This window comes from Amphiprion ocellaris, chromosome 21, assembly GCF_022539595.1.
Source record: "Amphiprion ocellaris isolate individual 3 ecotype Okinawa chromosome 21, ASM2253959v1, whole genome shotgun sequence".
NCBI classification, from domain to species: domain Eukaryota; kingdom Metazoa; phylum Chordata; class Actinopteri; family Pomacentridae; genus Amphiprion; species Amphiprion ocellaris.
Window position 1 is genome coordinate 23,258,159 of NC_072786.1, and position 26,661 is coordinate 23,284,819.

At 38.8% G+C, this 26,661-nt stretch overlaps 1 protein-coding gene and 1 long non-coding RNA gene across 3 annotated transcripts in view; one reads left to right on the forward strand and one right to left on the reverse strand.

Annotated features, from left to right (window-relative positions):
* LOC111578552 (basic helix-loop-helix ARNT-like protein 2) overlaps nucleotides 1-25,499 on the reverse strand; it is a 30,948-nt gene extending 5,449 nt beyond the window's left edge. Inside the window, exons 1-15 of the mRNA XM_023285405.3 lie at nucleotides 25,317-25,499; nucleotides 12,967-13,060; nucleotides 12,759-12,797; nucleotides 12,633-12,674; nucleotides 10,626-10,783; nucleotides 10,456-10,538; nucleotides 10,273-10,365; nucleotides 8,387-8,504; nucleotides 7,004-7,153; nucleotides 3,632-3,866; nucleotides 3,083-3,189; nucleotides 2,724-2,874; nucleotides 1,619-1,674; nucleotides 1,425-1,536; nucleotides 285-375 (exon numbers count right to left, since the gene is read on the reverse strand). Coding sequence (XP_023141173.2) covers nucleotides 285-375; nucleotides 1,425-1,536; nucleotides 1,619-1,674; nucleotides 2,724-2,874; nucleotides 3,083-3,189; nucleotides 3,632-3,866; nucleotides 7,004-7,153; nucleotides 8,387-8,504; nucleotides 10,273-10,365; nucleotides 10,456-10,538; nucleotides 10,626-10,783; nucleotides 12,633-12,674; nucleotides 12,759-12,797; nucleotides 12,967-13,060; nucleotides 25,317-25,359 — 1,572 coding nt within the window. The 5' untranslated portion in view covers nucleotides 25,360-25,499. The remainder of the gene's footprint in view (nucleotides 1-284; nucleotides 376-1,424; nucleotides 1,537-1,618; nucleotides 1,675-2,723; nucleotides 2,875-3,082; nucleotides 3,190-3,631; nucleotides 3,867-7,003; nucleotides 7,154-8,386; nucleotides 8,505-10,272; nucleotides 10,366-10,455; nucleotides 10,539-10,625; nucleotides 10,784-12,632; nucleotides 12,675-12,758; nucleotides 12,798-12,966; nucleotides 13,061-25,316) is intronic.
* Nucleotides 24,848-26,661, forward strand: part of LOC129347873 (uncharacterized) — a 31,013-nt gene continuing 29,199 nt past the window's right edge. For both annotated transcript variants that reach the window (XR_008600188.1, XR_008600187.1), the window contains exons 1-2: nucleotides 24,848-25,095; nucleotides 26,228-26,335. This is a non-coding gene — a long non-coding RNA (uncharacterized LOC129347873). The remainder of the gene's footprint in view (nucleotides 25,096-26,227; nucleotides 26,336-26,661) is intronic.

Sequence of the window (26,661 nt, forward strand, 5' to 3'; positions counted from 1 at the left end):
TATAGGAAAGCTCCCAGGCTATGAAAATACATTGCCATGTAAAGTCCTTATCCATGAATCAAATTATATCTGGCCATGAGTCCTAACTATAACAGCCTACCAAGAATGAAGAAAACTTAGAAATGGAAAAAAAATTTAAACATTTGAGTGCAATTTCTGTGTTAGTTTATCCTACAATCAGCAGGTCAACAAGCACACTAATTGCAGCTGGAGCTTTCTAGGAATTACTAATGAAAGGAGTAGCATTTGCCTCCAGTAAATGTGCTCTAAATGAGGTCACTCACACTCCTGCTGGTTTGTGGGGAAATCAGTGGACATTTCTCCAGCACCGGACCGAACGGACTGGAAGCTCCACTTGATGGAGACGAGTTCACTCTGTTCAAAAACAGGTAAAGAAAAATACAATGATATCTAAGAAACTTAATTTTAGTATAAATATTCTTTTGGGGTCTTGAAACAGCTACATTCTATAACTTATTTAAATCTTATTTCTATATGATGTAATCCCACATTAAAGAGCCAATACAATGCATTCGGGGGTTTCCCCTATTCCTCATAGCTTTTTTTTGGATGCCAAAAGAAGTTAATCTCTCAAAAAATATTTATCCTTACCTACTTGAAACTATTCATCTCAAGTCCAGGCTTTACTTCTGTTACTTATTTATGTCAACATGCAACACCTCAGCATGACGCCTGCTGAGTGGCTGGCTTAGCCACGCCCTCTAACAATAACTTCACATTAATTGATCCCTAGAGCTGAATCTTCTAGAGCTATATCCAGAACCTGATACATAGATCTAGGGTTAAAGCACATGACCAGTGCTGACTTGCTTTTGTTGGGCTAGCTGACCAATCAGAGCACACTGAGCTTTTCTGAAAGGGGACCTTAAAGAGACGGGAGCTAAAACGAAGCATTTCAGACAGAGGGTGAAGGGAGAAAACCAGTGCGTTTTTGATCATTAATGCATGTAAACACATCCAAGTAGACCATTAAAACAAAAAAAAAAAATCAGAATAGGCAGAACGTGGGCTCTTTAAGTTTATTATTTGGTGGGACTGTGGTTCAAGTGGTAGAACGGGTTGTTCACCAACTGAAAACATTGCAGGTGGATCTCTCCACATGCCTACGTGTGCTTGTAAAACTACCTCTAGGAGCTTAATGTACTAAAGCACTTTGCAGGACCTAGCTGAAGTTAAAGGTGCTACATGTGTGGACCATTTACTATTAAAGCATTCTTTTGGATGTTTATAGACATCAATATAGCTCCAATATACAGTAGATCTAAATGGTAACCCTTATATGATGTAATTTCATGTTAACCAGTTTGCCCATAGTATTTATCAAACCGTTTTCCCCTCCTTTAAAGAAAATCAATTAATTGTAATTACTTTTTCTGTTTTATGCATGAACTGACAGAACATACCTGTAGGAGTCAATGAGCTCATTTGCTATTTGGGTCCCTATGCTGCCTGCATAGATCATAGTGCCCACACCGCTGGAGAGGCCGGGAATCACAGGTATTTGCTTTGCGTCTTCTGATGAAGAAAGATGACAAAGATCACAAAAAGAAGGACGCAAACAGTCACCAGAATACACGTTGCAACATGCATTTCTTACCCTGAAGAGTTTTAGAGCTGCTTGCCCCCTCGTCATCTTTTGTATGACCAGGCCCCCTGTTGGTACAAAGTAGTATGTGTCCTGCTTTAATCTGATTTACACTGCATTTTAAAGCTGGGTGTAAAATAAACACAAAAATAAAGATTTTGGACCCTCAGAATCAAATAGAATACACTGTTTTTTAAAATGGTTCATCACTGTAATTCTTTAACAGATCAACACAGTTTCTCTGTAGGAAAGACCTACATTTATAAGTGTTATGATGGTCTGTCTCTCTTCTATTAACCGTGTTTTCCTCACCATTTTTATAGCAACACACTACTTTCTGCAGTACAATACTGTTCACATAATGCTCTGGAGGGTATGGTGCCATGATGTGTTCCAACACTACTTTTATGCAGACAGAGGGAGTTGGAAATAATCCAGAAAAGTTGGGACACCTGTAGGATTTACTAGCACCAACTTTCAAGGCTCGATCAACCTCCATTGCTGCAGAACAGCTTTAAGTTGTTAACACATTTCTGGTTCCCTGAAAAAGGCCTTTTTGTGTAATTCTGAAATGTACATTATTTTTCAGTTTTGGGTAACCTTACCTTTTATTTTAACCTCTGGCAGTTCACCATTTACCTTTGTACTATTTCAAGCTATTCATTGGACTTGAACTACTTGAATCTCAATAAAAACCTGGAAAAATTCAAGTGGTGTATATAGAGTTGTTTGAAAGAAAAAATATGTATATTAGGGTTTGAAATATATAACATGTTCTTTACAATGTGCAACTATAAACTTAGATAGTTTCTGTTTTACTGTACTTTAAATAGCTATAAATATCATTATTTTATAGAGATTAGTCTTTATTTTCATTAGTTTTACAGTTTTTGAATGCTGCAGTTTTCCACTGTTTTTTTTACTGTATTTATGTGGCACTGTTGCAGAGAGATTTTCTTTTTTTTTTTTTTTTTTACATTGTATGATGATACCATTTTGCAGTTAGTTGTAAAGCATGAATGAAAAAAATGAATGAGTGTGTTGTACATTCTTTCTCCAGTAATGCCTCTGTATATGAGGGGCTGTTAAACATCTTCATAAATGAATTCATACTTACAAGATAACCTTGTTTGAAGACACGATAAAGTCAACTTCTTTGGTCCATGGATTTGTGAAACTAAACCACTGACTTTGGAGTGAAACATAGGAGCCATATTTTGTTTTGAACTTGTAGCACTTCGTCTCAATCTTCTCTTTGCTTCGAAGAACTGCCAAAGAGTTTGGACACGGGTGTCATCAAGATGTTGCTGCAAGCCCTTTGGTCAATACTAAATATACTGTAGATGGTATTGACATTTCCATAATCCCTTTGAACTTCTACATAAAAACATTTCCTAAACACAAGTGCGGTATTTGATACAATTATCTGAGCTGCATTATAATCATTCTAACATATGGTTAAATTTGCTCCATCACCTTGCCTGTGCTTCTCTGCGAGGTGCTGCAGGTCATCCTGGTGGAAGTATTCATAACATGACGTGCCAAGAAGTTCTTGTGGCAGATAACCGATGACTGTTGTGGCTCTGGGAAAAGCGAGGATAAAGAAACAATTTGGTAAACCTGGTTTTCTTTGTCTCGCTTGCTGCCTCTCAGGATTGTGCCCATCACAGGTACAAACAAGTAACGAGAAAAGTCTCTCAAGGAACGTTCAACAACGAAACACATTGAATTTGATGAAGTGATTCACTATACTTGTGATGTGAAATTACTTCCCAATAAATGAGAAGAGATTTTCATGTGATGCCGTCAAGATGCACAGCTCCTTCTGAGAAACAACGGCAAAGACAGAAAGGATTATCTCCACTGACAGTTTAACTGACAGGACTCATGCTGTTCTGCTCAGAAGTCTCAACGCCACAGAACGCCTCTGCCATTGCTTTCTCAGTGGAACCATGTATTCAGAACAAATCTAGGACTAGAAAGATAAAAGGTGCAGATGGGTGTAAGTAGAAACTGGAGACTCACTGTTGATCAACAAAAGTGAACTTGCCGTCGATCGCATAGCGGGTGATAAACTTGGTGGGCTTCACGTTGATTTCTTTGGAAGGCTGTTGGGACACGTGGGGATTGAGGCGACACACCGTCACCAGGCAGGTCAAGCTTGAGGTTTCCTTGTCAGCGTCGCCCTCCGAGTCCAGTTGGCTGCTCGGCCAACTGCGCATGTATCCAGTGCAGTGGAGGGTACAATATCTGTACGTGTCTGTGGGAGGGGAAAACACCAGTGTGGAGAGAAGTTATTAGCAGTAAAACTACAAACATTAAATCAAATCTATTTATACAGCACTTTAAAAACAACCAGAGTTGACCAAGGTTCTGTACAGAATGGTAAAAACATAACCAAAAGATAAAAATAATAAAACTAAGACAAAAGACATTCAAGAAAAGGACACAGGGTTTCAATCCATTTATTCTGATTTATATTTGAGTAAAAAGTAGGGCACAGCTTTGGAAAAAAGCTGTTTACTTTGTCCATCCATCCATTATCTAGAGAGATAAACAATCACACTCACACCCACGGACAATTTAGAATCACCAATTAACCTGAACATGTTTTTCCTGTGGCAGGAAGCCAAAGAAAACCCATATATGCACAGAGAGAACATGCAGAAAAATCCCAGGCCGAGATGCCTTATTTTGTGTTATTTGTTATTTTTATGCCTCATGCTACATATTTTTAACTGCATTTTTATTTTTTGCCTTTGTTCAAGTTCCTGTTTTCAATCTGTGTCTTTCCTTTTAATTATTTGCACATTTAGAATTGTGTATTGCCAATACTTGGCCCAGTGTGTGATGTGTGTGTACCGTTTGTCTGAACTTAACCAAATCATTCATCAGTCCATCTTATTTTTTATTGATCTCACATAAAATACACTTGACTGAATTAGTGGACCTTTTCAGGTCAACTTGTGGTGCTGTAAAGAAACTAAATAAATGCTACTTTATAGTTTTACTTTGCTGCATTTCAGGTGGAAGTCTGTTTGCTGCATAACATTACCTGCAGTGCAGATTCCAGATTGAAATTTTATGTTCAAAAACATGCAACAGGCTCATAACCTACACAGTTTTGTTTAAAGGCGAAACCAGTGGTTTTCAGGGTTTTAAGTTTGTGGTGTTTTACCAGAAAAAGAAACTGGTTGGGTCACTTCTCATGTTTCAGTCATCTGAGTTGTTGGCGTTTCAACCAAAAACAGCTTTGACCTTTCAACTTCTGAGCTGGTTTCAGGTTTGAAGCTCAAATAGGAAAACAGAAATGGTAAGAGAAAACTCTACATATTAAGCCACTGCTTTTAATAAGCAGTTAAAATCAGTCTCAGTTCAACCAGTTGTAATGGTAGAATTTTACATCCTGTATTCACAATGCAGTCTATATCAAATAACTGACAGGAGAGGTTTGATAGACGGAGCCAGTATTTTACTTTTGATACTTTCAGCTGAGAATTTTTTTTGTCTTTTGACTAGAATCAAACCACTGGGCTACCAGACCTTTGAAGATACTCTTAGTAATAAGCATAATTTGTACTTCTTGCCTAAGTAAAGAATCTGAATATTTCTGTCACCACTCTTGATTTATTCAACAGAATGAGACCGGCATGTCTTTATATTTTAACTGTTAACAGCTCTCTTGAAGACTTAAAACCAAAAAAAAAAAAAAAAAAAAGTCTCTCTCTCTTGAATCACAAAAATAAATCCCTGCCCTTTGGATACACTGAAAATATTTGCATCAGCAGTGACTCTTAGGCCGTGGACAGTAATAATCAGTCTTTCCCCACAGTTTTTGTCTGTCTCAGCTGTGACTGTTAAGTAAATGTAAAAATAAAAGCTATAATGTAGAATATAAAACAGACTTGTTCTTCAATGCTGGTAAATTTAAAAGAAAAACTTTCAATAGATTGTGTTTATTGGACTGTAAGAAATAACACAAAAATAATAGTCAACATAATATTTGCTTCTTGAGTGTTTGACAAGTCCTGACAATCAGGAAAACTGAAAATTAGTGCACTGAAAAGTTTGAGCATATTGCTTCCTGTGCTTATATACTGAGGTACAGTTGCTGACGTTTGCCACTGGGGGGCGCCACAGCTCCTGTTTCTGCTGCCACAGTTACAGTAGTGGAGTTTGGACCTTCTTCTTACTTTGGTTATACAATGCTGCAACACTGACCTACTTCCTGAGCAGGACAGTGTGCTTCAAATTGTGGCATTTCTACCAAGAAATCACTTAGGAAAACTGACCCACATTGTAGTGTTTTTCATCAACAGAAAATCTGGCAATTATGAGATAATTATCTCATCTTATTGTATCTGTAGAGAATTTATGTGATATTTCATATTTTTAGTCTGAAGACGCTTTTGCCTGTAAACGAGGAAACATGGATGGGGAAACATGATACGTTTCTGTAATTAATACCTTAAAAAAGCAGCTACCAAGATACAAAGATTTAGTTTCACCAACTTAAATTCAACCCCAGCGAACTTTTGCCTACTTTAGTCAATCGGATCAGTTTTTTTTTCTCCCTACGCAACGCAAAGAAATTTCCAATGCACTTCCTTGTTTTCCACCAGTCACTTAAATACTGTCGTCATTGCATTTAAGTACCTTGTTTATCTTTTGGTCCACGTCCTCCATCCTCCTCTTCTGATTGAGCTAAAGTGCCCTGCACAGAAAGCTGAATAGTTCCAGTCTTTTTTAGAATAAACCCATTCAGACTGTTCCTCTCAGCAGAATCAGTTCAAGTGCTCTCAACAGAGCAAAGTAATAGAAACAAAGTTATCAAAATAGCTCCGGAGGGCACTGTGGGCTTGAGAGGCTCAGTGAGTGTCTCTGCATTTACATTCAGCCTGCGTATCCAGATTCAGGTAGCAGGTGAAACCTTGTCTCTCAGAGGTCACACTGGAGAGAACAGAGCAAGGTTCGGTGGTATTGTAGAAGACATGTAAGAGCTGAAGTTTTATCCTAACTAGCCTACAGTAGCAGTTTGACTAAAAGCCAAATTATGTTGCTATTTACCTATTTTATAATTCTAGTTTTCTGTTCAACTTTAATTTTCCAGTTATTCTCAATTAAGTAAAGTTACAATCAGTTGCTTGTATTTATTTGAAAATAGGACATCGCACAGACCAGCAGAAACAGATCAGTGTAAGTGGTGGTCATGTCAACTTGTCTCTGCATACAGCTTGCACTCATTTCAGCTGATCAGCTGTTTCCTTCACGCTTTGAAATGGCTTGCTCATTCACCAGCAGTGTGGCTAGTCATGTGGACAGCACAGGTGTACAACACGGTCACCATGACCTGATACTTCACTACTACTTGGGTAAGCAGCACCCATCTGGACCCACCTTTCTTTTTGTAAGTGCTGAGTAGTGAGTGTTTGTCTTCGTGTTTCCCTGTCACTCGACTGTGCTTCATGCGACAGAAGAAGGATCGACGCGCTCCAGAGGACAAGTGGGACGTCCTGACGGGGGCGTCCACCTGGACCTGAACCCCAGCTGCACACAGAAAGACATTTACCACATACAGAACTTATGCTAATGGACAAATTAAAAGGAAAAAAACAACAAAATGTCTTGGTAAGGTGTTGGGTCACTATGTGAGGCCAGAACAACTCTGATGTGCCTTGGCATTGATTGTACAAATCTCTGGACTGTAGCAGAGGAATGGAACACCATTCATCCAAAAGTCTGTACATATTCTCAGTCATCCAGATCATGGTCACTCTAGGAGCTAGAAGGCTTCTTCTTTTGGTTCCATTTCACCTCCCATCCAAGAGACTAACCCTACACCAGCCTGTTAGAACTGGCTGGTGTAGAGTCAAAGGTTTTTATTCTGACTGCCAAATCAAATGGCTTGTTAATGGCCCAAGACTACATGACTCACAGTGTGAATGGTGGTGAAACTGCCTGGGCTAGATCTCAGGACTGCATTATAAGTACCTGATAAGTGGTGTTGTTAACCACCTCCCCTGTATAGAGATGGCCGTACCGGATTAAGATAAATGGCGTCCTGCACTCATCTCTCAAACCCTCTGTCTTCTCGATCCAGAACGTCTACATTGAGGTTCTCAATGCAGAGTCCGCTATCCTTTAGAGGTGGACTACTAAACTCATCAGGACAAGACTGATGACAAGATTAATTTGTATCTTCATGGACATTTGTTACAGACAAAAAATTCTGGCTAGATGTGGGCAGTCTGCGGGAGGGTTTACATGGACTCTCATGGACTTGGGCAGATGACAAACATACATCACCTTGTGTGATTTGTAAACTGCAAATAAATCAAATATAACACTGGTCTTTTACCTTACTTATAAAGTCTGTATGCAAACTAAATTAAAAGGGCGGCAGTAGTACACATACTCGGCAGTAGTGTAACTGTATAGATCATTTAGTAGGTGTTTTACATCAGATGTATGGAAGGGAATGGAGTCCTCCAAGCTGCAAAGCAAACTAGAAAGTTGCACAACAACAACTACACATCTGTGGTGTTGGCAGCTGTCTGGGTACGCATCGTGACTGCAGTGTAGTCAAGGCTTAAGAGGGCAAGTAGATCTAAATCATGCCAGCAAAATGCCCCCCTCAATAATAAAACCATGAGATCCCCTCATTGAAGGGTCAAAGGTTCAGGTTTTTCCTTTAATTTGTTGCCCATCTGTAGCTATTGTGTTGATCCGCTATCTTGCCATCTTCCAGATAGGGTTACTAGTTTTTGCCAACACACTTACTTGCTGCATCAATGAGACGCTGGCGAGAGCACATGTCAGAAGATGACAGCTGTTCCTTCACCTTGTTGATGTCTTTGGGGTGAATGAAATCGAACAAGCTCTGCCCAGTCAGATCCATCTGAGAACACAAATTACATGCATCTATTAACTCAACCGTTTCATCATCCATATATACTTTATTGTGCTCTGCCAACTAAAATGCTACGTGTTCTTTAAATCTTGTGCCACTTGCACACTTAATTTGGAAGATATGGAGACACCACACTGTGTACAGCAGCTCTGCATGCAGTAAATGTATCTGGACTGTAACTGAGGAGTTGCTGCTGCATGGACCCAGTCATGGTTTAGTAGTAAGCCCTCATATAACACATGCTGCCCTGCAGACATGGAGTCAGATTTCTTTAGAAGCTTTTCTCTTCCATCCCTCCTAATCCTCATTCCCCTCTGCTTACCCACAGTCAGTCTCAAAGTTGGAAAATGAAACATGTTGAGCAGGTGTGGCTATCGTGCTGGCTACCAAACCCAATACAATTATCATTTATGAAAAATGTATAAAAGCAAGGAGACTGTAGAGGAATGAAAAACATGGCTTTGATTATTAAGTTGTACTTGCGGTATTGTCAGACCTTCAGAGCTTCATTAAAATTTTCCACATGTTGCTGTTGTTTTCTCATAAAATCTGCTGCCTCCACAACAATTAACGTGAAAACTAACAGCACAAAATGAAACGCATACTGAGAGCAGATGAAGTAGATAATTTAACATGGAGGTCTGGAACTGGAAAAATGTTAAAAAACGTTCTCTGACAAGCTAAAAATATAAATAATATTGTTAGAAAAGTGATGACAATTTGGTGTAAAAAGGAAATACAAAGCTTTACTGCTCTGATCTCTCTAAAGTTAGAGTGAAAAATTGTTCAGAATTTTTTGTTCCCTCTTTAACATCCATCATTTAATCAAAGCCAACAGTTTAATACGTATATATCCATATCTCATTCTTAATGTTTGGTCAGCAAGTTAAAAGTCTACAACCTAACTTGGAATTGCTGCACCACTTCTGCATCTGCAACTGTAGTTGAACCCTCTGAACTCTGAATAGATTGAGTGAATTTTGACAGTTTAACATTTCTACTCACATGTGCAGTGTGACAGAGTTACATCAAACAACTTAAAAGGAAAAATAAAAGCAGAATTTCATTGATTTTTCTTTTACAAAAATCAGACAAAAAAAAAAAAACAGCTCAAAAGTCCCTGTATTTTTGTCACGTTACAGGGTCTAGTGGAAACTATCAATGAGATATTGGGGAAAAAAAGGGATTTTGATTAAATATTACGAGTTTAAGCACAAATTTAAGAAGTACACAACACACAGTACATTCAAGGACCACTGGAAAACAGAAAACAACGATTCTTTCCATTTTTACAGTTTCTGGCACTGATAAATGTTGTCATTTTGGCAACTAAAACATAATAATAAAAGTCTCTCAGACCCACTTGTGGGTTTTGGGTTTTTAGAGGGTAAAAGTCTGCAGAGACAACGAAATGACAGAATCTGGTATTTGACATTTTGTTGGAGGCTGACCCGTTACAACCTTTGCAGTCATCTTTGACTTTTTGTGCATCTCAGTATGGTTAAGGGGACTTTTTTTTTTTTTTTTTTAAAACAACTGGAAAGATAATTCTGTTAGAGCAAACAATGTCCCAATCATTGAATCAATTTTGTTTTGGGACCACATGCCATTTCTGTTTAATTGTGCTTGAATTCAAGAGAGAAAAAAAAATCAACCAGTTACACTTTAAGTTGTGTAGCTTGGCCACCTCAATCATAATTTTTAAAACGTTGTAATTGATAATACCAAGGAAACACGTAACAGAAATGCAACACACCCGCTTAAAGTTGAGGATCTTGGAGACAGACTCTGAGATGAACAGGATTTTCGCCCGGTCACAACTTACAACTAACAGGAACCCATCGGCAGTCTGATAGGAGGACAGACAGACACATTAGTAGACAGACAGATAAATGTACAATCACACCTGAGTAGTCTGGTGTTGAATATGAACAGCTACCCTGAGCAGAAGGTGCCTGAGGTCTTCATGGGGCAGGATGGAAGGCTTGCAGGTGGTGTCTGTAAAGGTGCTGCTTGTCCCAGCTGAAAAAAAAAAAAAACAGACTGATTACTTAGACCTGCCAAACTCTGTTCTTGATACTTTAAAGTGCTGGATAGGCTAAACGTTACCTTTGAGGGCTTTCAGATGTTGTACAGCCTTCCGCAGCACAGTGAGTTTGTCAAGTTTCCGAGCCATGGGCTGACATGCAGGGATCATGGCAGACAGCTCGTCGATGAGGTTGTTCATTTTGTCCCTCCGCCGCTTTTCAATCTGGCGGTGAGGCTCCCTGTGTGGCAAAATTTTACGGTCTGTAGCACGAACTGCCATACCCTCCACCTCCACTTCCATCTCCATCTCCAACTAGCTGGCAAACTCCCTCTTTCCTCCTGTTGGCCTGATGGGGTGTGTGTTTGTGTGCGGAATGTCTACAAGTGCAGGTCACTGACTAATTACCTGAGGGTGCACACCTGTGGCGGGGAGTGGTCAGCCCATCTACTGCTCACTCTGCTCCATAAAAGCCTGGCTCGGAGCACTACAGGATGCCAGACCGTTGAATAACCTCAGTTAGTCAACCAGCCACTCTGCATGTTCTTGCTCAGCGTCAGTTCTTGTTCTAACCAGCCAAGTCACTCCTTCTCTAGCTGGTCCTTGCTTATTAATGCTGTGTATTTGTAGCTTATGATATTTTCTGTGGGCTGCACAGTGACTTGGTGGTTAGCACTTTCGCCTTGCAGCTAAAAGATCCCTGGTTTGCATCTCGGCCAACAACATGCTGAGGTTAATTGATTATTCTAAACTGTCTGTAGGTGGGAATGTGAGTGTGATTGTTTGTCTCTATATGTAGTCCTGTGATAGACTGGGGATCTGTCCAGGGTGTTCTTTTAAAGCAGTTTTTTGGCTATTTTTGGCTCTATTTGACAGATTAGTGAAAAGGCAGACAGGAAAGTAGGGAGAAAGACCTGCAGCAAAGGTCTATGAGCTGGAATTGAACCCAGGCTGCTGCGTCAGGGACTATAGCCCCTGTTCAGGGGTCGCCCACTCAACCTATTGAGCTATCTAAGTGCCGATCTTCAGCCAAAGTCAGCTGGGATAGATTCCAGCCCCCCATGACCCTAATGAGGCTTAAGCGGTGTATCAGTAATGGATGGATGGTACATTCTGTATTATTTCTGTTCTCACGGCCTGTATAGTATTGTTCTTGTTGGTGCCCTGGGCTCGTTTGTTCAGCCTGTCCCACTTTCCAAGCTTGGTAGTACCAAGTCCTGGTTAGTCGCTATCCTGTACCAATCTTGCTTGTGTGATTTAGTCTGTCTGATTGTATAGTGTATTGTGTCTGTAGCTTTCTGTGTATTTTCAGTTATTAATAATTTGCCCTCTGGCCGATAGTGTCCCTGTTGGGCGTAGCCTGTTTAGTCGCTGCTCTTATGAATCATCACTTCTGGTTTCCATTATCAGCTCTGTGTATTTACATTACCATTCAAAAGTTTGGGGTCACTCAGACAATTTCATGTTTTCCATGAAAACTCACACTTTTATTCATGTGCTAACATAATTGCACAAGAGTTTTCTAATCATCAATGAGCCTTTCAACAGCATTAGCTAACACAATGTAGCATTAGAACACAGGAGTGATGGTTGCTGGAAATGTTCCTCTGTACCTCTATGGAGATATTCCATTAAAAATCAGCTGTTTCCAGCTAGAATAGTCATTTACCACATTAACAATGTCTAGGCTGGATTTATCATTCATTTAATGTTACCTTTAATTTAAAAAACTGCTTTTCTTTAAAAAAATCAGGACATTTCTAAGTGTCTCCAAACTTTTGAACGGTAGCGTAAATGTGTATATATTTCTTGTAAATAAATTATTATTGCATTTAAAGCAGTGGTGGTGCATCTTTGCTCCTGACCCGCTCTGTAACACAATACTTGAAAAGAAGGATTCATCCTATTTCTACCTGCTGTATCTATTTTGGGGGAAATGATTACCTGTTCATAATGCAGCTATTTTAAGTCTGCTGAAGTCATTATGGTTTAAAATAGCTGCTGACATCACAAACTAAATGAGACCAAAAAAAGCCACAAAAGGCTTTTCAAGACACAGATGGTGCAGTAATTTCATAAAATGGAATCACCTGAAGCATTTCATTTTGACTTGCTGATCCTCCTCCTCAGATCTGCAAATAAAAAGATCAAACATCAGAGTGTTCTCTCTATCAAAGTCTTCTCTCTATGGTAATAAAGCCGAGAAGTCAGTGTACCTGCTGAGGTCGTCATCCATTTGGAAGTCAAGGCTTTGCCTGCAAGATGGAAAGGAGACAGTGTGTAATTTAATATTTCATAAGGAGAAGATATGCATTGTACAGTGTCAGATTTACTTCAGAGACAAACATAAGAGTAAACCGACACCAAGTATGTTTTTATTCACAAACAACACAGCTCTCCTCTTACTGTACAGGGGTGTCTGACCTCTCCTCCACATCTCCCTTTCGTTTCCTTGGCAGCTCGGCAGCTGGCAGCGAGGGACCGGCTTGACTTGGCCCTTCTTCCTCTGCAGCAGGATCTGGTACATGAAAACAGCCATCACACACTACAAATGAATACATCGGCCTTGTGCTTTCCAATAATGCTGCCTTTCCAGATGCTTTGTGACTACTGTGAATGAATGTCTAAATAACTGAATGGCTGAATAAGGTTTGCTCTGCTAACAGGATGTTCTTGAATTCAGGAAGAGCGAAGCTGATAACGCTGGTTCTTATTTAGTCCAAGGGCAAAAGTAGCAGCTGCATTCTACAACTGGAATTACTGCCTGGTTGTATCCCTGTGCCAGCAAGTTAAAATGCAGCTTATATCAACATCTGTCCAGGCCTATATCTAGTGAAGACTTTGAAGTGTGTGAGTTCACTGAGAGAAGCTAAATTCCTTGTATGTGTTCACATGCTTGGCCAATGAAGCGAATTCTAATGGAAGTTGTAGTCGTTAAAGTGGACCAAGCTTAAAATGTGGATGTTGCTGCAGAGACGCTCCAAATTCAGAAACATGGATGCTCAAGACACATCTTCAAACCAGCAGCTCAGAAGATCTTTACAATCAGCACAGTTTCAACATGGCATCAAATGTGAAATGTGGTCACAGCATCTCCTTCTGTTCCTGAGTTCTGGTGCTGAATAATGACACCACAATGTTCAGCAAAGCATTGTGGTGCCAAAGTAAATTTGACTTTTTGGATATGAAATGTCATCACTTCATCATTTCATCCTGTTGTGAGACATTGTCTCATAATAAGCATATGACTTCTTCAGTCATGGTTCAGAATGTGTTTTTTGAGTTCATGGTGATCTTTAACCTTTGATCTTCAAAAGCTATTCAGTTCACCGTTGAGTCTAACCGAACGTACGTCAGAGTTGAAGAAAAGTGAAATATTGCATTCAAGAAACAGAGCAGTGGCAAAAAGATGTGTATTTTATTGAAATTGGCCGACTTTGGATATTAAAAGGTCTTGAATTTGATTTTTGAAATTTAAGGCCATAAAAAATCTTTAAAAGTTTCCTTTTTAAACCTGCAATGTGGAACTTTTGTGTCCTCCTTCTGGTAGTGGGAGTAATTACAAATGACATCACTGTTGCTTCTTTTTTATACTGATTCTCCGGACATGGAGTTTCTTTTTTATCACGCACATTAGTAACTGTTCTTGGACACTTTCTAGGTTTCTCCTTCACAGGTTCTACCATACTCTGAGTTGTAGATACCGTTTGGCAGCTCTGGCTAAGCAATCACTGCTGGTTCATAGAAAATGTTGCACTTCCATTGCACCAAAATGGAAATATGAGCACAGAAATAAGAAGTAGACCTCCAGTATACCATGAAATACAGAGATATGTACCTGGCACTGATCAGCTAATCAGCAATGTGTGAAATCATTTGGCAAGAGCTGATTTATTTATTTTTTTTAAGAAAGGTTTCTATAGTTTTAATTACCCGTACCATACATGTTTTATTTTTTATTTTTAAGCACAAAACCATGATGACAAATCTGTGGGTGATCAAATGTGAGAAGCAGATCAGGTGACTTTGTAATCTGGTTACCTATTCAACAAGCATTTCCAGTTTTATGAACTGATTAGATAAAGGTTGATATGTCTAAAACAGCTAAAACTATCTTTTAAAAAAAGATTTTTGACATGACTTTTTAAATACCTGAATATAAATTTAACTTGTATATTCTGTAAATAGATAAATTAAGGTGCTTAATGTTTTTAATTAAGTGTATATAATAATAAAAAAGAAATTTAAAAAATCATTTACTATATACAATCATGGTAATTATTGGCTTCATTTCCCAATTAAATATTAAAATGCTCTAATTAATACAGCCATTTTTGCTTTTCTTAGACTTAGTTTCCTTGTTTAAGATACTCTGAAACCAGCCAACACAACTGTTTCTGATGTTTTTGCTATTTAACAATCATATAAATGTCCATAGTGCCTGTTTGGCATTTTTGTGGTTCCTGATAGGTCATATGAAACCATTTTTAAAAACATAATTAATTTTGTTAACCTACTACCTAAAGAGAATCAACATTTAAAACCATTTTTGTTCAGCAATCAGCATGACTCATCAATCAGTGTGTTCGCAGTAGTGGTAGGTAATTATTTTGAAAGGCTGATATCTCAGTCAGGAATGCCATTCTGTGGAAAAAGCCATGCGCAGCTTTAATAACTGACCCAAAAACTTCTCTCTGAGCACAACAGCCAACATTTTTCCCCCTTTCGTCTTCTACATCCTATTTAGTCTCCTGCCAAACCAACAAGCGCTCGTCCCTCACACACTTCAGATGGCTTGGCTCTTTCCCGGCCGGTCATCTGTTTCTAGGCAAACTGTCCGAGCAGTGGCTCAGGGTTGCCATGAACGGCACCAAGCCTCCAGCTCTGCTCTCAGTTTGTTAGTTTGAACAGGCACGTGAGGAAATGGGGTTTGGGCTATCGTCTTACTTAAGCTTATATAATGCTGTAACACTGACCTACTTCCTTCTCAGGACTCTCCTACTTTAAATTGTGGCATCGATTTGGAGGAAAAAAGTGTTGATAAAAGTGAAGAAAGCTTTCCATCGTGACTGTCGGCCAGGACTGACCCACATCCTTCTGTTTTTCTCACTTAAAGAACCAAAGCAAGTGGTGTAAAGAGAAGCTTTAATGGTGAAACCATATTTTTCTCAGCTATTTTTTGTAATATAAGCGGCACTACTGAATAAAAGCATTGTGTGTTTTAGGCTTTTAAGTTATTTCCAATGTTTATCCTCAACTGTTGCACAGTGATGTATGAATAAAACTATCCAAGTGAGGAATGTCTGAGAAGTCATAGTGACCTTTTTCTTCAGCATAAAAGGATAAATCTCAAAAGTATCCTGCTTTTATGGACAAGAACACCGTGTTCAATTAAAACAACAGTGCTATGAATTAAACAATATTGACATCATTTACTTTAATCCCTCCAGAGGACTTTAGTGGGTCATCACTGACGCAAAAGTGGAATGTGGGAGTGAGCGCTCGCCGGCTCTCCCTTCCACCCACACCAGCTCCCCACCGCTGATGCAGCACAACAAGCCCTTCCACTGTTTTTCCTGTTTCCTTGTAAGTCAGGAAACCATCCCTGGGCACCTGAGCGAGATCTGCCTGCCGACTGGCCTAAACGTGACTGTTAGGAAGCCCTGACACCATCTGTGTATAGACGCTCAACATTCAGAGTCACGCCCCAGCCAAGAGCACCGGTCGTGACAAGAGCCCTGACGAAAGGCCAAGCCTGCAGGGCAGCAGATGACATACCGTATTACTGAAACGTAGGAACACAGACCACCACTCGTGATGGAAATACACGGGAATGTAGCAGACTCAGTACGACAAAGACCATGCACCATATGACCTACATGCACTTCTGCAGTTAAAGCGCTAATTTAACACCACTTGAATAACCTAAAGGTATTTGATGGTGAAAAAAAGAGTATACATGGCCTCATTTATACTGTAGAAAACCAGGAAAAATCCCTACAACACCAGTGCTCACAATGCAAAAACACATTACAATCCACAGACTATTTAGAGAAGCCAAACACTCGTGCCAAAACCAATAAATAACAATACACGGAGCAACAACTGTCTAAACCACAAATGTTTTTTACTTCTCTAACTAGCTGCTGAAAGTAGGCTGATAGCTGATACTACGATACAAAACATGTTTATGCAGTAATACTGCAACTCTGTAATCCAGCTCAGATGCCACTGTTCTTTTATCTCCTGACTCCAACTCCACCTCAGAGCCAAGTCATGAGAGAAAAATACACAATAGCAGGTCATAAAAGGTGAGGACGCTCTGCAGATCCTCCAAACAGATAAATTACAGCGACAGACTGTTTTAGCAACCAGAGCAAACATGGATACAGGGTTTAAGGCTGGGTTTAAGGTTCGAAGACTCGTGTGCAAACAAACATACGGCAACAAAATACTATCAGTGTGATTCAGCAACTAAAGAGCAGAGAATTTTCACAGTATTCAGACTCTTTGAAATGTCTTTTTTTTTGCACTATTGGGGTTTTAAGTGGTTTACAGTTAACTTCAATGATATACTACTAAATATAGTCCTGAACAAAAATTTACACACACTTGTAAAGACCATGTGTATCATGACAGTCTTGAGTTTCCAGTGACTCCTATGAATCTTCACTGTCTATGATGTAAATAATTGAAAGTGATGTGTCTGCCACAGAATTAAAATCATGACTTTTGGTTCCTTCATGAATTTATTACAGGTGACAAAATCTGCTGGGTCAAAAGTATACATACAGCAATGCTATTATGTGATTAAATGCCATTTGACTATTTCCACATGAACTAGCCACTTTTAGGAGCTACATGAGCAAGGCAGCTGTTAAAATTCTGATGACGATAAACTGGGGCAGTACCTCATTTTGAATGTGCACAGATTTTTGCTATTTCACTGACATTTAATAAACATTTCCCAGAAAATGCAAACATTGTGTGCACTAAATTATGTGGCTTCAACCAGACTAAAACCTTAATTCCAGCCTGGTTTAACCATTTCTTTATCATTTTGATGGAGGTCTGAATTCATCGTTTTGTTGAAACACCCATGTGTTTTGTAGTGTTTGTGGCTGAGTCTAATGAGTGGATCAAATGGGCCCTATTTTCATTGGCTCAGAGGAGTCAGCAGCTGTAGTCAATTATAATCACTCAAGAGAAGTTAAAAAGCAATGCCACAAAGAATATTTGATGAATACAATTTTCTACAGCATCAAAACTGATAATTCAAGGTGCTGTATGTATATTTTTGACCCAGCAGATTTTGTCAAATTCATAAGATTTATAATAAATTCATGAAAGATAAATACATGATTGTTTTTGTGGCAAAGATGCATGCACTTTCATGATTCCATCAAATAAAATTAAGAGTCACTGGAAACTCAAAACTGACATGATATACATGGTCTTTAAATGTATGTAAACTGAAGTTCACAACTGTACATACATTCAGTGTCCATCTACAAATTATAAATGCAAACATATGCTTCTAAAATACTTACATCCAATTTTGAAATTATAAAATCAAACCAAAACATAAACTAGGCTTTGGTGTACTGTTTAGAGTAGCAGATTCTGTTTCAGTTTGCAAAATATAATTTCACAACCAAATCCTCTTTTTAAAAATTGCACTTCGTTTTACAGATTTTCTGCATTCATGCGACACATTTTAGTACTATTTTTTAACAAAGTAATTAATTATGAGTTTATATGTTTGGTTTTTTGCGCTCTCTTACAACATAAAAGACAACAAACATAAAAAAGTGAAAGTGAGGGCTGGAAACAGGACGGAATTGAAATTTAAATGGTTTCAACACATTTTACTATAAACTGTTGAAATCAAAAATGGAAAAAGTAAAAAGAACTGAGTGAAATATATAATTCATTATGTTCTAGCTATAATCTAATTACTGACACTTCTCACTAGTCTGCTAGCATTTCTACCTACTTGCATAGATTTAACAGAGGGAAGTGATTATATTATTGAAAGGGGAAGTTGAGCGTAACATGTTAACTGATGGATAACAGACTTACATGACAAGGCTACAACTTTCACTAATATAATGCTGCATTTTCAACACTTTTTGCATTGCATGAGAAAGTATAGCTAATGTCAATGACTTGTAATATCCATGCCCTTTTAAAAAACTGGACAGATTTTTAGGCAATTTCTAAAAAAAAAAATTAAATCCTTTCAAACAATGATATTTTTTGCATTTGTAACTTCTGGCTCAAACAGCCAGTCTACACACTATACATTTCAAAGCCAAAAACACAGAACAAATAACAGTTTACCAAAAATAAGCGTACCATTGAACATACAGTAGGATGAGTTAAAGGTGTGAATCACAGAGTAACTCCCAATATAGTACTAATGAGTCTTGTTGATATAATAATAATGATGATTATGGCAACTTAATATTTTGTGTCATTTAAACAGAAATTTCTGCGTTGATTGAATTAGAACAAAATTCAAGTTATGCTAATCAATTAATTTGGCTTCATAACTTTTTTTTTAGTCCAGTCAGGATTTCAAGTTCCTTTATGCTACCAGATATTAAGCAATTGTTTTTTAAAAATATTTTTGCAAGTACAGGAAAGATTAATCCTTCTAATTCAATATAGCTTGCTCATGGAATATAATTAGAATATAATTTAATTCGTTGTTCCCTGAACTCAGGGAGGCTGACGCTAACTGGTGCCTTATTTTTTTTATTATTATCATTTTTGAGCCTAAAGTGCAGTTTCACCCAATGGGACAAACACCCAACAGAATCTTTAAAGATGCATTTTACACAAACACAGGAACACACACATGCACACAATGTATGTAGAGAAGAATTAGACAGATCATTGATCATTAAGCAGTGGACACTCTCATTCCAAAGCCAAGAACTGAGTCCAGAAAGAGTCTCCATGTCAGCTGGTGCTGAGATTAACTAACTCCTCTCAGTTGCACTATAACCAGCCTCAGTGGATTCCAAACGCTAATCAGAGAAACCCAAATTAAAATTCAATATCAGGAAACTCATTTGGAACACTGGAAAGCGGAAACTAAAAGCCGAAGTAGATTAGAATGTTGTCTGGCACTAAAAGGAAATTGTGACTTGGCAGAACATCTCTGTACTGCAAGAGATAGAACACTAAGACACAACCTCACCAAGTACAGGCTGAGCGAGTGCAGTCGAAACACAATGACACAAATAGTGATGGCAATTAAAAAGGCACAAATCATGATCATGATAACAGAATGTGGTCACTGTTCAACAGGTGAGACTGAGGCAGAAATACACTCTCTACTAGAATGTAAAGCATTCAGGGAAATGAATGAAAATGAAAATGAAAGAAGCATCAACTTGCCACAGCCGAAGTGACAAAAAATGATATTCAGTGAATGTGTAATTAATATACACCAGTTTTAATGATATATTACTGTTCAATCTGCTGTTACCGTTAAAATATTTGCACACAAACTTCTGCACCATAAAAGCTCAATTGAACTGAAAATGAATTCACATATCTGACAGCTTCCTTTTGCTGACATTTAACACAGATGGCTCTTTCAAAGCCACAGTTTCTAGATCCATCAACGTCACAAAGATCACCACCCTCTGCAGTTTTAGTAAATCCATCCATCCATTAGTGCTCCATGTTCAGACCCCTAATGTGTATCTGCAGCTCTGTAGTCACCACACCTTCAGTTTTCACTCTTCCAAAATGCAATCTCTGATTTGTATTTGTTTTATACTCTGTGTGCTTTTTGTCAGCTACATCTGTGATGACAGCACACCCAAATATACTTTTTCTGTTCAATTTGTTACAGATTTCTGGAAATGTTCGTAATACTTTACTGGGAGCTTCAACGAACAACTATTTTCATTATTGATTAACCTATCAGTTATATTTTAAGTTAATCACGTGGCTCATGAAATGGCAGAGGAAAAGGTCCATCACAGTTTCCTCGTGCCCAAGGCGACATTTTCGTTTTTTGTTTGACCAGCAGGCCAGCTGCCAACCCTTTAGCATTCACCGCCTGTATTTACTGTGAAAGACTGAAAGGTTGGAAGCGTTTGGTTCGCTGTGACCTTATGGTGACAACAGTGTGCAGCATGTGGTCAGACAACAAGAGCGTGCCACCAAGAGACTTAAAATGACTACAAAGACACAAAATTATTAGACTCAAAAACTACTAAGAGACATGACTGAGACAAAATTACTACAGAGAGGCAAAAAAACCCTACAAAACATGTAAAGTAACGACAAAAATGCAATAGAATGACACAGAAACACAAACCAACCACAAAGAAGTATAAAATAAATACAGAGGCGCAAAGTGACACAACACGACAACAACGACACACAAAATTATTAAAATGGTGGAAGGAGCTAGTATTGTTTTTTACATTGTGTGTGTGTGTGTGTGTGTGTGTGTGTGTGTGTGTGTGTGTGTGTGTGTGTGTGTGTGTGTGTGTGTGTGTGTGTGTGTGTGTGTGTGTGTGTGTGTGTGTTACCATGGCAAAAAACATGGTCCTTGACACACCCGCTTTAACAGGAAGTACCACAAAGGCAGCTTTGGCAGGTGTTTACTCGTCTGTCTTGGACACTTTGTCAACACAATGGTGTTTCAGTCGCACAAGATGGCGTCACGAAACTTCAGAGGTTTTTAGCTGGGATCAAAACGATGGTTGCCAGTAAAGATGGGTGTGATGTGACTCACGACTACTGCGGACTCAGGTGTTCATGTCGTAAAGACCACTGAGTTCATGTGACGGGCATAGGAGCTGGATGACCTCTGTTTTTTAGCTTTCATGTATTACACTAATTAAATATATTAATGGACTTAAATGTACATCTTCACCTTAGCCCCAGTCTTACAGTATGAAAATTACTTTTCTAAATAGTATGTGTACTACAGAAATGCGGTGTATTTGTTGTGCAGAATATGTATTTCTGTGTGTTGCAGTTTAAGAAAATTCAGAAGCAGTTGTAACGTGTTATTGTGGAAACAGAAAAAAACACCCCAGAGGCAACAGTCTTGTCTAGCTTGTCTTCACCTCCGTATAAATGGCTGACATACACGAGAACATTTCTTATCTTAATTGCCTCCTCACTCCTCAGAGGTCAGTACTCTTTGCATTTTCACTCTAAGAATCTACTCTGAGATTTCTCTATGGCCACTTAAGTCCAGACTTCAGCCTCTCCCATGCTCCTGGGAACATAACTACCAGTGTTGTAGTTCTGGCTGGATGCTGAGAAGTCAAGCCTTAAATCCTACAGTTACAGCACACTATGTTCCAGGTTATTTCTGGTTGACTGACCTACAATTCCTACTACTCCTAAAACCATACGTACAAGCATTAAGGATGTTTTGCAATGTGAGACTATTCTTCCACATCTGCCACAAAGCATATCCTGTTACAAAGCACATGCATTTTTAAACAGTTTTAATAGGCACTGAGGTGCATTAAAAAGATACAAGAATGTTCATACAGGATAGGAAAAGTACTACTAATAATAGCAGAGCTGATACTTCTTACGTCCAGGCAATTTTGGAACAAGAATACAAAGAAATAAAGCACAGTCTGTGCCATTTAAATATTTTATTCACTTTAAATGCAGAAACCATGAACAGAAATCATCATTCGGAAGACAAAATACTGTATCTCAAAGTTTACTATCCAGTTTGATTCAGAATAACATTAGAGAGGCTAAATTCTGTACTTTGGAAGCATTTTTGATACTAAAACGTTTTTGTAGAATTTTCCGGAAATATTTTGTTTTTCTCTATTACATCAAAATTAAAAGACCTGCACTGTAAAATTTTACTAATAGTATCACTTATGCCACTTATGCTAAAAATACTGATCAGTTAGAGCATATAAAATACATGAATGTGCTGTAGAAAGTGGTTTGTGAAGGATACACTTTTAATATTTCTATCACTATAGAGCTAATAACTTTGACATATTTGCAACCATATCTGATGATCTTAACCTCATTTTCTGAAATGTTATTAAAACATGACTGGCAAAATGAATATGTGAAACATGAAAAGACAGATGTAGAGCAGGACAAGTGACAAGAAACAGAATCAAGTCTTATAAGGACCGGCTTTCTAACCGACTGCTTTGTGTTAGTGGTTTAATTATTTGTCAGTTTTTATGAATCCATCAATCAGACTTTTAGTGTAGCACTTTTCATGCAAATGCAATGCAACAAAAGTGCTTTAGAAAAAAAACAAGTCCTTTAAAAATAAATTATAATGAGGAAACACCAGAGGCAGGAGATGTCAAAACCTCAGACGAGCAAAATAAGACAATAATAGAAAAGTGAAATGTAGAAAGCCACATAACTAATACTAAAAGGTATAAACATGATACAGTTTTAACAGCATAAAATATACTTTTAATAAACAGAGTACACATTACTATGTTAAATGTATACACATTAATTCTGACAGATACTTACAGTTAGATTTAGCACTTTTACACTTCATACAATATCTTTTCTATTATTATTTCTGCTTTATTACAAAAATCCTCAGACTTTAAGCTTTTATAGACAACTGTACTAAATATATTAAATGAATACCGAATATATTTCACAGGCATTTTCCATTAAGAAGTCTCAGTGCTTTTATACAACATGGGTCTTGATGTTGTATTTTAATGGTTGTCTGAATAATACAGCATTTTAGTGGGAAATACTGACTTCACATACAGGAGTGGAAGAAATATTTTTATGACAATATAATGCCTCATAATGATTTATAATTTCCACTTAGTTTAATTGTATGTTCATATGTGGAGATGTTTGATCTTTTAACACTTATGGAAACATGTTTCTAATTACAGAGAAGGCCATTTTTAAAAATTCCATATGTATTTAAGGTGAAACATTATAGCTTGAAACATTTTGCATCGGTCAATTCTGAAAATTAGGGATATTTTGGTTTGACAAGATGTTATGTGTTTGATTGATTGATTTGATTTTTTAATTTGCGTAAGTAGATTTTAGTTATAATACATATTATAATAGTATTAATGTCAATAAAAAATTAAAAGTTACAGCAAATGTCTTTAAATGCAGTTTTCTCTATATTGTGTTTATCATATTCTAAGCCGGAAATATCCATTTGTGCAGCACCGACATGCACCAAATATTGTTTTTTTCCCCAAACTGTGTTCTGAATATTTTTACAGACGGGTTTGATAACATTTTATTCATAGCCTGTTTATTTTATTTGGAAAAAAAAACATGATAAAAATGAGATCCATTCGGCACTACATGTGAAATCGCTCCATTTTAACCCTCGTGTCGTCCTGCGGGTCAAAATTGACTCGGTTTAAAGTTTGAAAATGTGGGAAAATATATATATATATTTTCACCGTAAAACTCCTGACATCCACATTTACAACGTTTTTGGGAAATCTTTGAACATTTTTGGTGGAAAAAAGAAATGTTAAAAATGTTTCTGAAGAACATTCAGAAAAAATCTTTATGTGAAAGTTGTTAAAGAAAATATTAGAAGTTTTACTGATATATATACGTAATCACTTTAGATATTTTTAGGATTTTTTGGGAAGATTTTACTCTTACTCTTACTTTTCTTGCCAAATTTGGGGGATTTGGTTAAAAATAAAACTTTGAAGATAAACTTTTAAGGAATTATTGGGATTTTCTTCCTGAAGGTTTTGCAAATTGTCCGAAATTTGGGGAATTTTTTTTTTGCTGAATTTTTGGATTTTTTCAAACAAGGAAACAATATTTTTTGGTGCCCGTAAATGAGGACAACAGGAAGGTTAAATAAACTTGCTCGCTTGCTTCATAAACTCGTCCTGTTCTTGTGCAGCGCCTCGCTTTAAAACGCATTTTTTTTTTAGCTATAATTTAAAGAGGGTCTGGCGGTTCTGAGCCTCCGAGGGTCTGGCTGACATTCCTCCAGGCTGCCGGTGCGGCTGCGGAGCGGCGGGGAGCGGCTGCCTCCCTCTGCTGCTCGGTGCGGGCAGCGCTGCTCCACTGATCTACTGACCCACTTTCCAAAGGAGCCGAACGTCAAAGAATACGGACAAACCTCACGCGGCCACGTGACCAACTAAGCTCCTCGAGAGGGCAGTTTTGGTGGCGGTGCGGAAAACTTTTAGTAACAAACATGGCGGCAGAAGAATTCTAAGCTTAGCAAACATATTTGTTTAAAAAGCTAGGAGGACACAGTCGCCATGGTTACAGTGACGCGGCAGCATGAACTTGCGAGTATTCCCTCCCGAAAAAGAACAAAGCTCCCCCTCAGTGCGCGCGTCCCGTCGAGGACGAGCACGTAGTACGGAGGCATGAATGGACAAACTTACGCCGGTGCGGCTGCGCTCGGCACGAACCGCTGCCATTCGGCGTTTTTGGCGCAGCCGGCAGGTTGTACGGCTACCCCGGTTGCTGCTGCTTACTTTTACCGGCAGGTTGCTACCGACGCCCCGTTTAGAGGCAGTGTAACGGTCGCTGCTGACAGAAGTAAGTGTCAACTCCTTTAAAACACTCCGTAAAGTTGAATGAACACAAACAGCGACTCAGCCGTTAGTCAGGAAGTTTCTAGAGGGAAGCTTGCATCTCTGTCCTGATACCTTCACCGAGTGAGAAAGAAGTTGTGAAAAGGAAAAAATAAAAGATAAACGGTGCCGGTTTGATATTAAAAGTAGCGAAAAATACACACAGTCACCAGCCCCAGCACCTACCTGCTGCCCGGTCCGCCGTCTCGTCAGAGCCGCCGGCCGACATGCCTACAGACTGGAGCCGGTGTGCCCGCTGCAGGCTACGGAGCGCCGCGGCGCATGTGGAGCCGCCAGCTGTAGTAGTAAGAAGCTGTGGAGGAGAGGAGGGAGCTTCACAGAGTCGGGGTGTTGTATAATTGACTTCATTTTTTCTCTCTCCTCCTCCCGTATTTTTTTTTTTTTCACAAAGGAGGCGGAGGGGGATTAGAAACGTGAGGGATGGGTGAGAGCGGAACACCCATGTCCTTTAGGAAACAAGGACGAGAGAGAAGAGTGCACACTTGTCCCCTCCTCCTCCTTTATCGCCTTTTCGGTTCATTCATATCCGCTGGGCGCAGTGCATGGGCGTTTAACAGCTTTAGACCATTCATTTTAGCTCGGCCAAGAAAACAGGAACGTTCAGGGAACTGTTTTCTGTTTTCTAGTCATGAATCAGCGTCACTTGGATCAGAAGATAAAATTAGCGCACATGCATGAATATAGGTGAGACTGGCGGGGGGCGGCTAATATATTTAGAGTGTGCTTCATAAACAAGGCTGCAAAGCATGATTCAAAATGCTCATCTTCTGCGAAAAAGAAGAGATTAGTAGAAGAGATTCTACAGGTCTGAACGCATGAAGTGAGTGTTTTCCTCTGAGTTTTCCATCACAGACCCAAACGATGCTGTCAGACGGGATGGTCTGACAGGAAACGTGCAGTGGGAGTATGTCAGCGCTAATAAATTAATCTATGATTCATGCCAAACAGAGCCGGCCCAGCCTCGCCAGAGTGAGAGATCGGTTCCTCCGCTGCAACGCACGTTTTGGTGACCTGAAAAAGTACCTTGTGCGCGTCACTGATCTGACTCTGCTACTCTCTCGTTTTCCTCCAACCAGAGAAGCTGCAGGAAGAGGTCTCACTCTGTCCGTAATACCTGCTGAGATCAACACTGTCACACCCATGGCTGCAAGTGGATATATTAAAAACAATACGTTGTGAATGAGGTAATTATAAAACATATAAGGATTCCATTTGATTTAGTTTTACATATCTTTTACAGACATGTTTTCTCCATTACATTTGTGCAGTCTGAGCATAGAAGGTTGTAGTTTTCCATGTCAGGCTTGTGTAAGCTGCATACTGGACAAGGACTGGCTTCTAAACCTGTCTTGATGTCACCAAATCCTGCTGTACACAACTTTTCCTTGCAGCAGATGAAACTAAAAACAGACTTCACCATGGAAGTTGATCATCAAAGTGCACTAACAACAAGCACAACACTTTTTGAAGTGAGAGATCTTCAAGTTAAGACAAGCACTGTGTGTGAAGA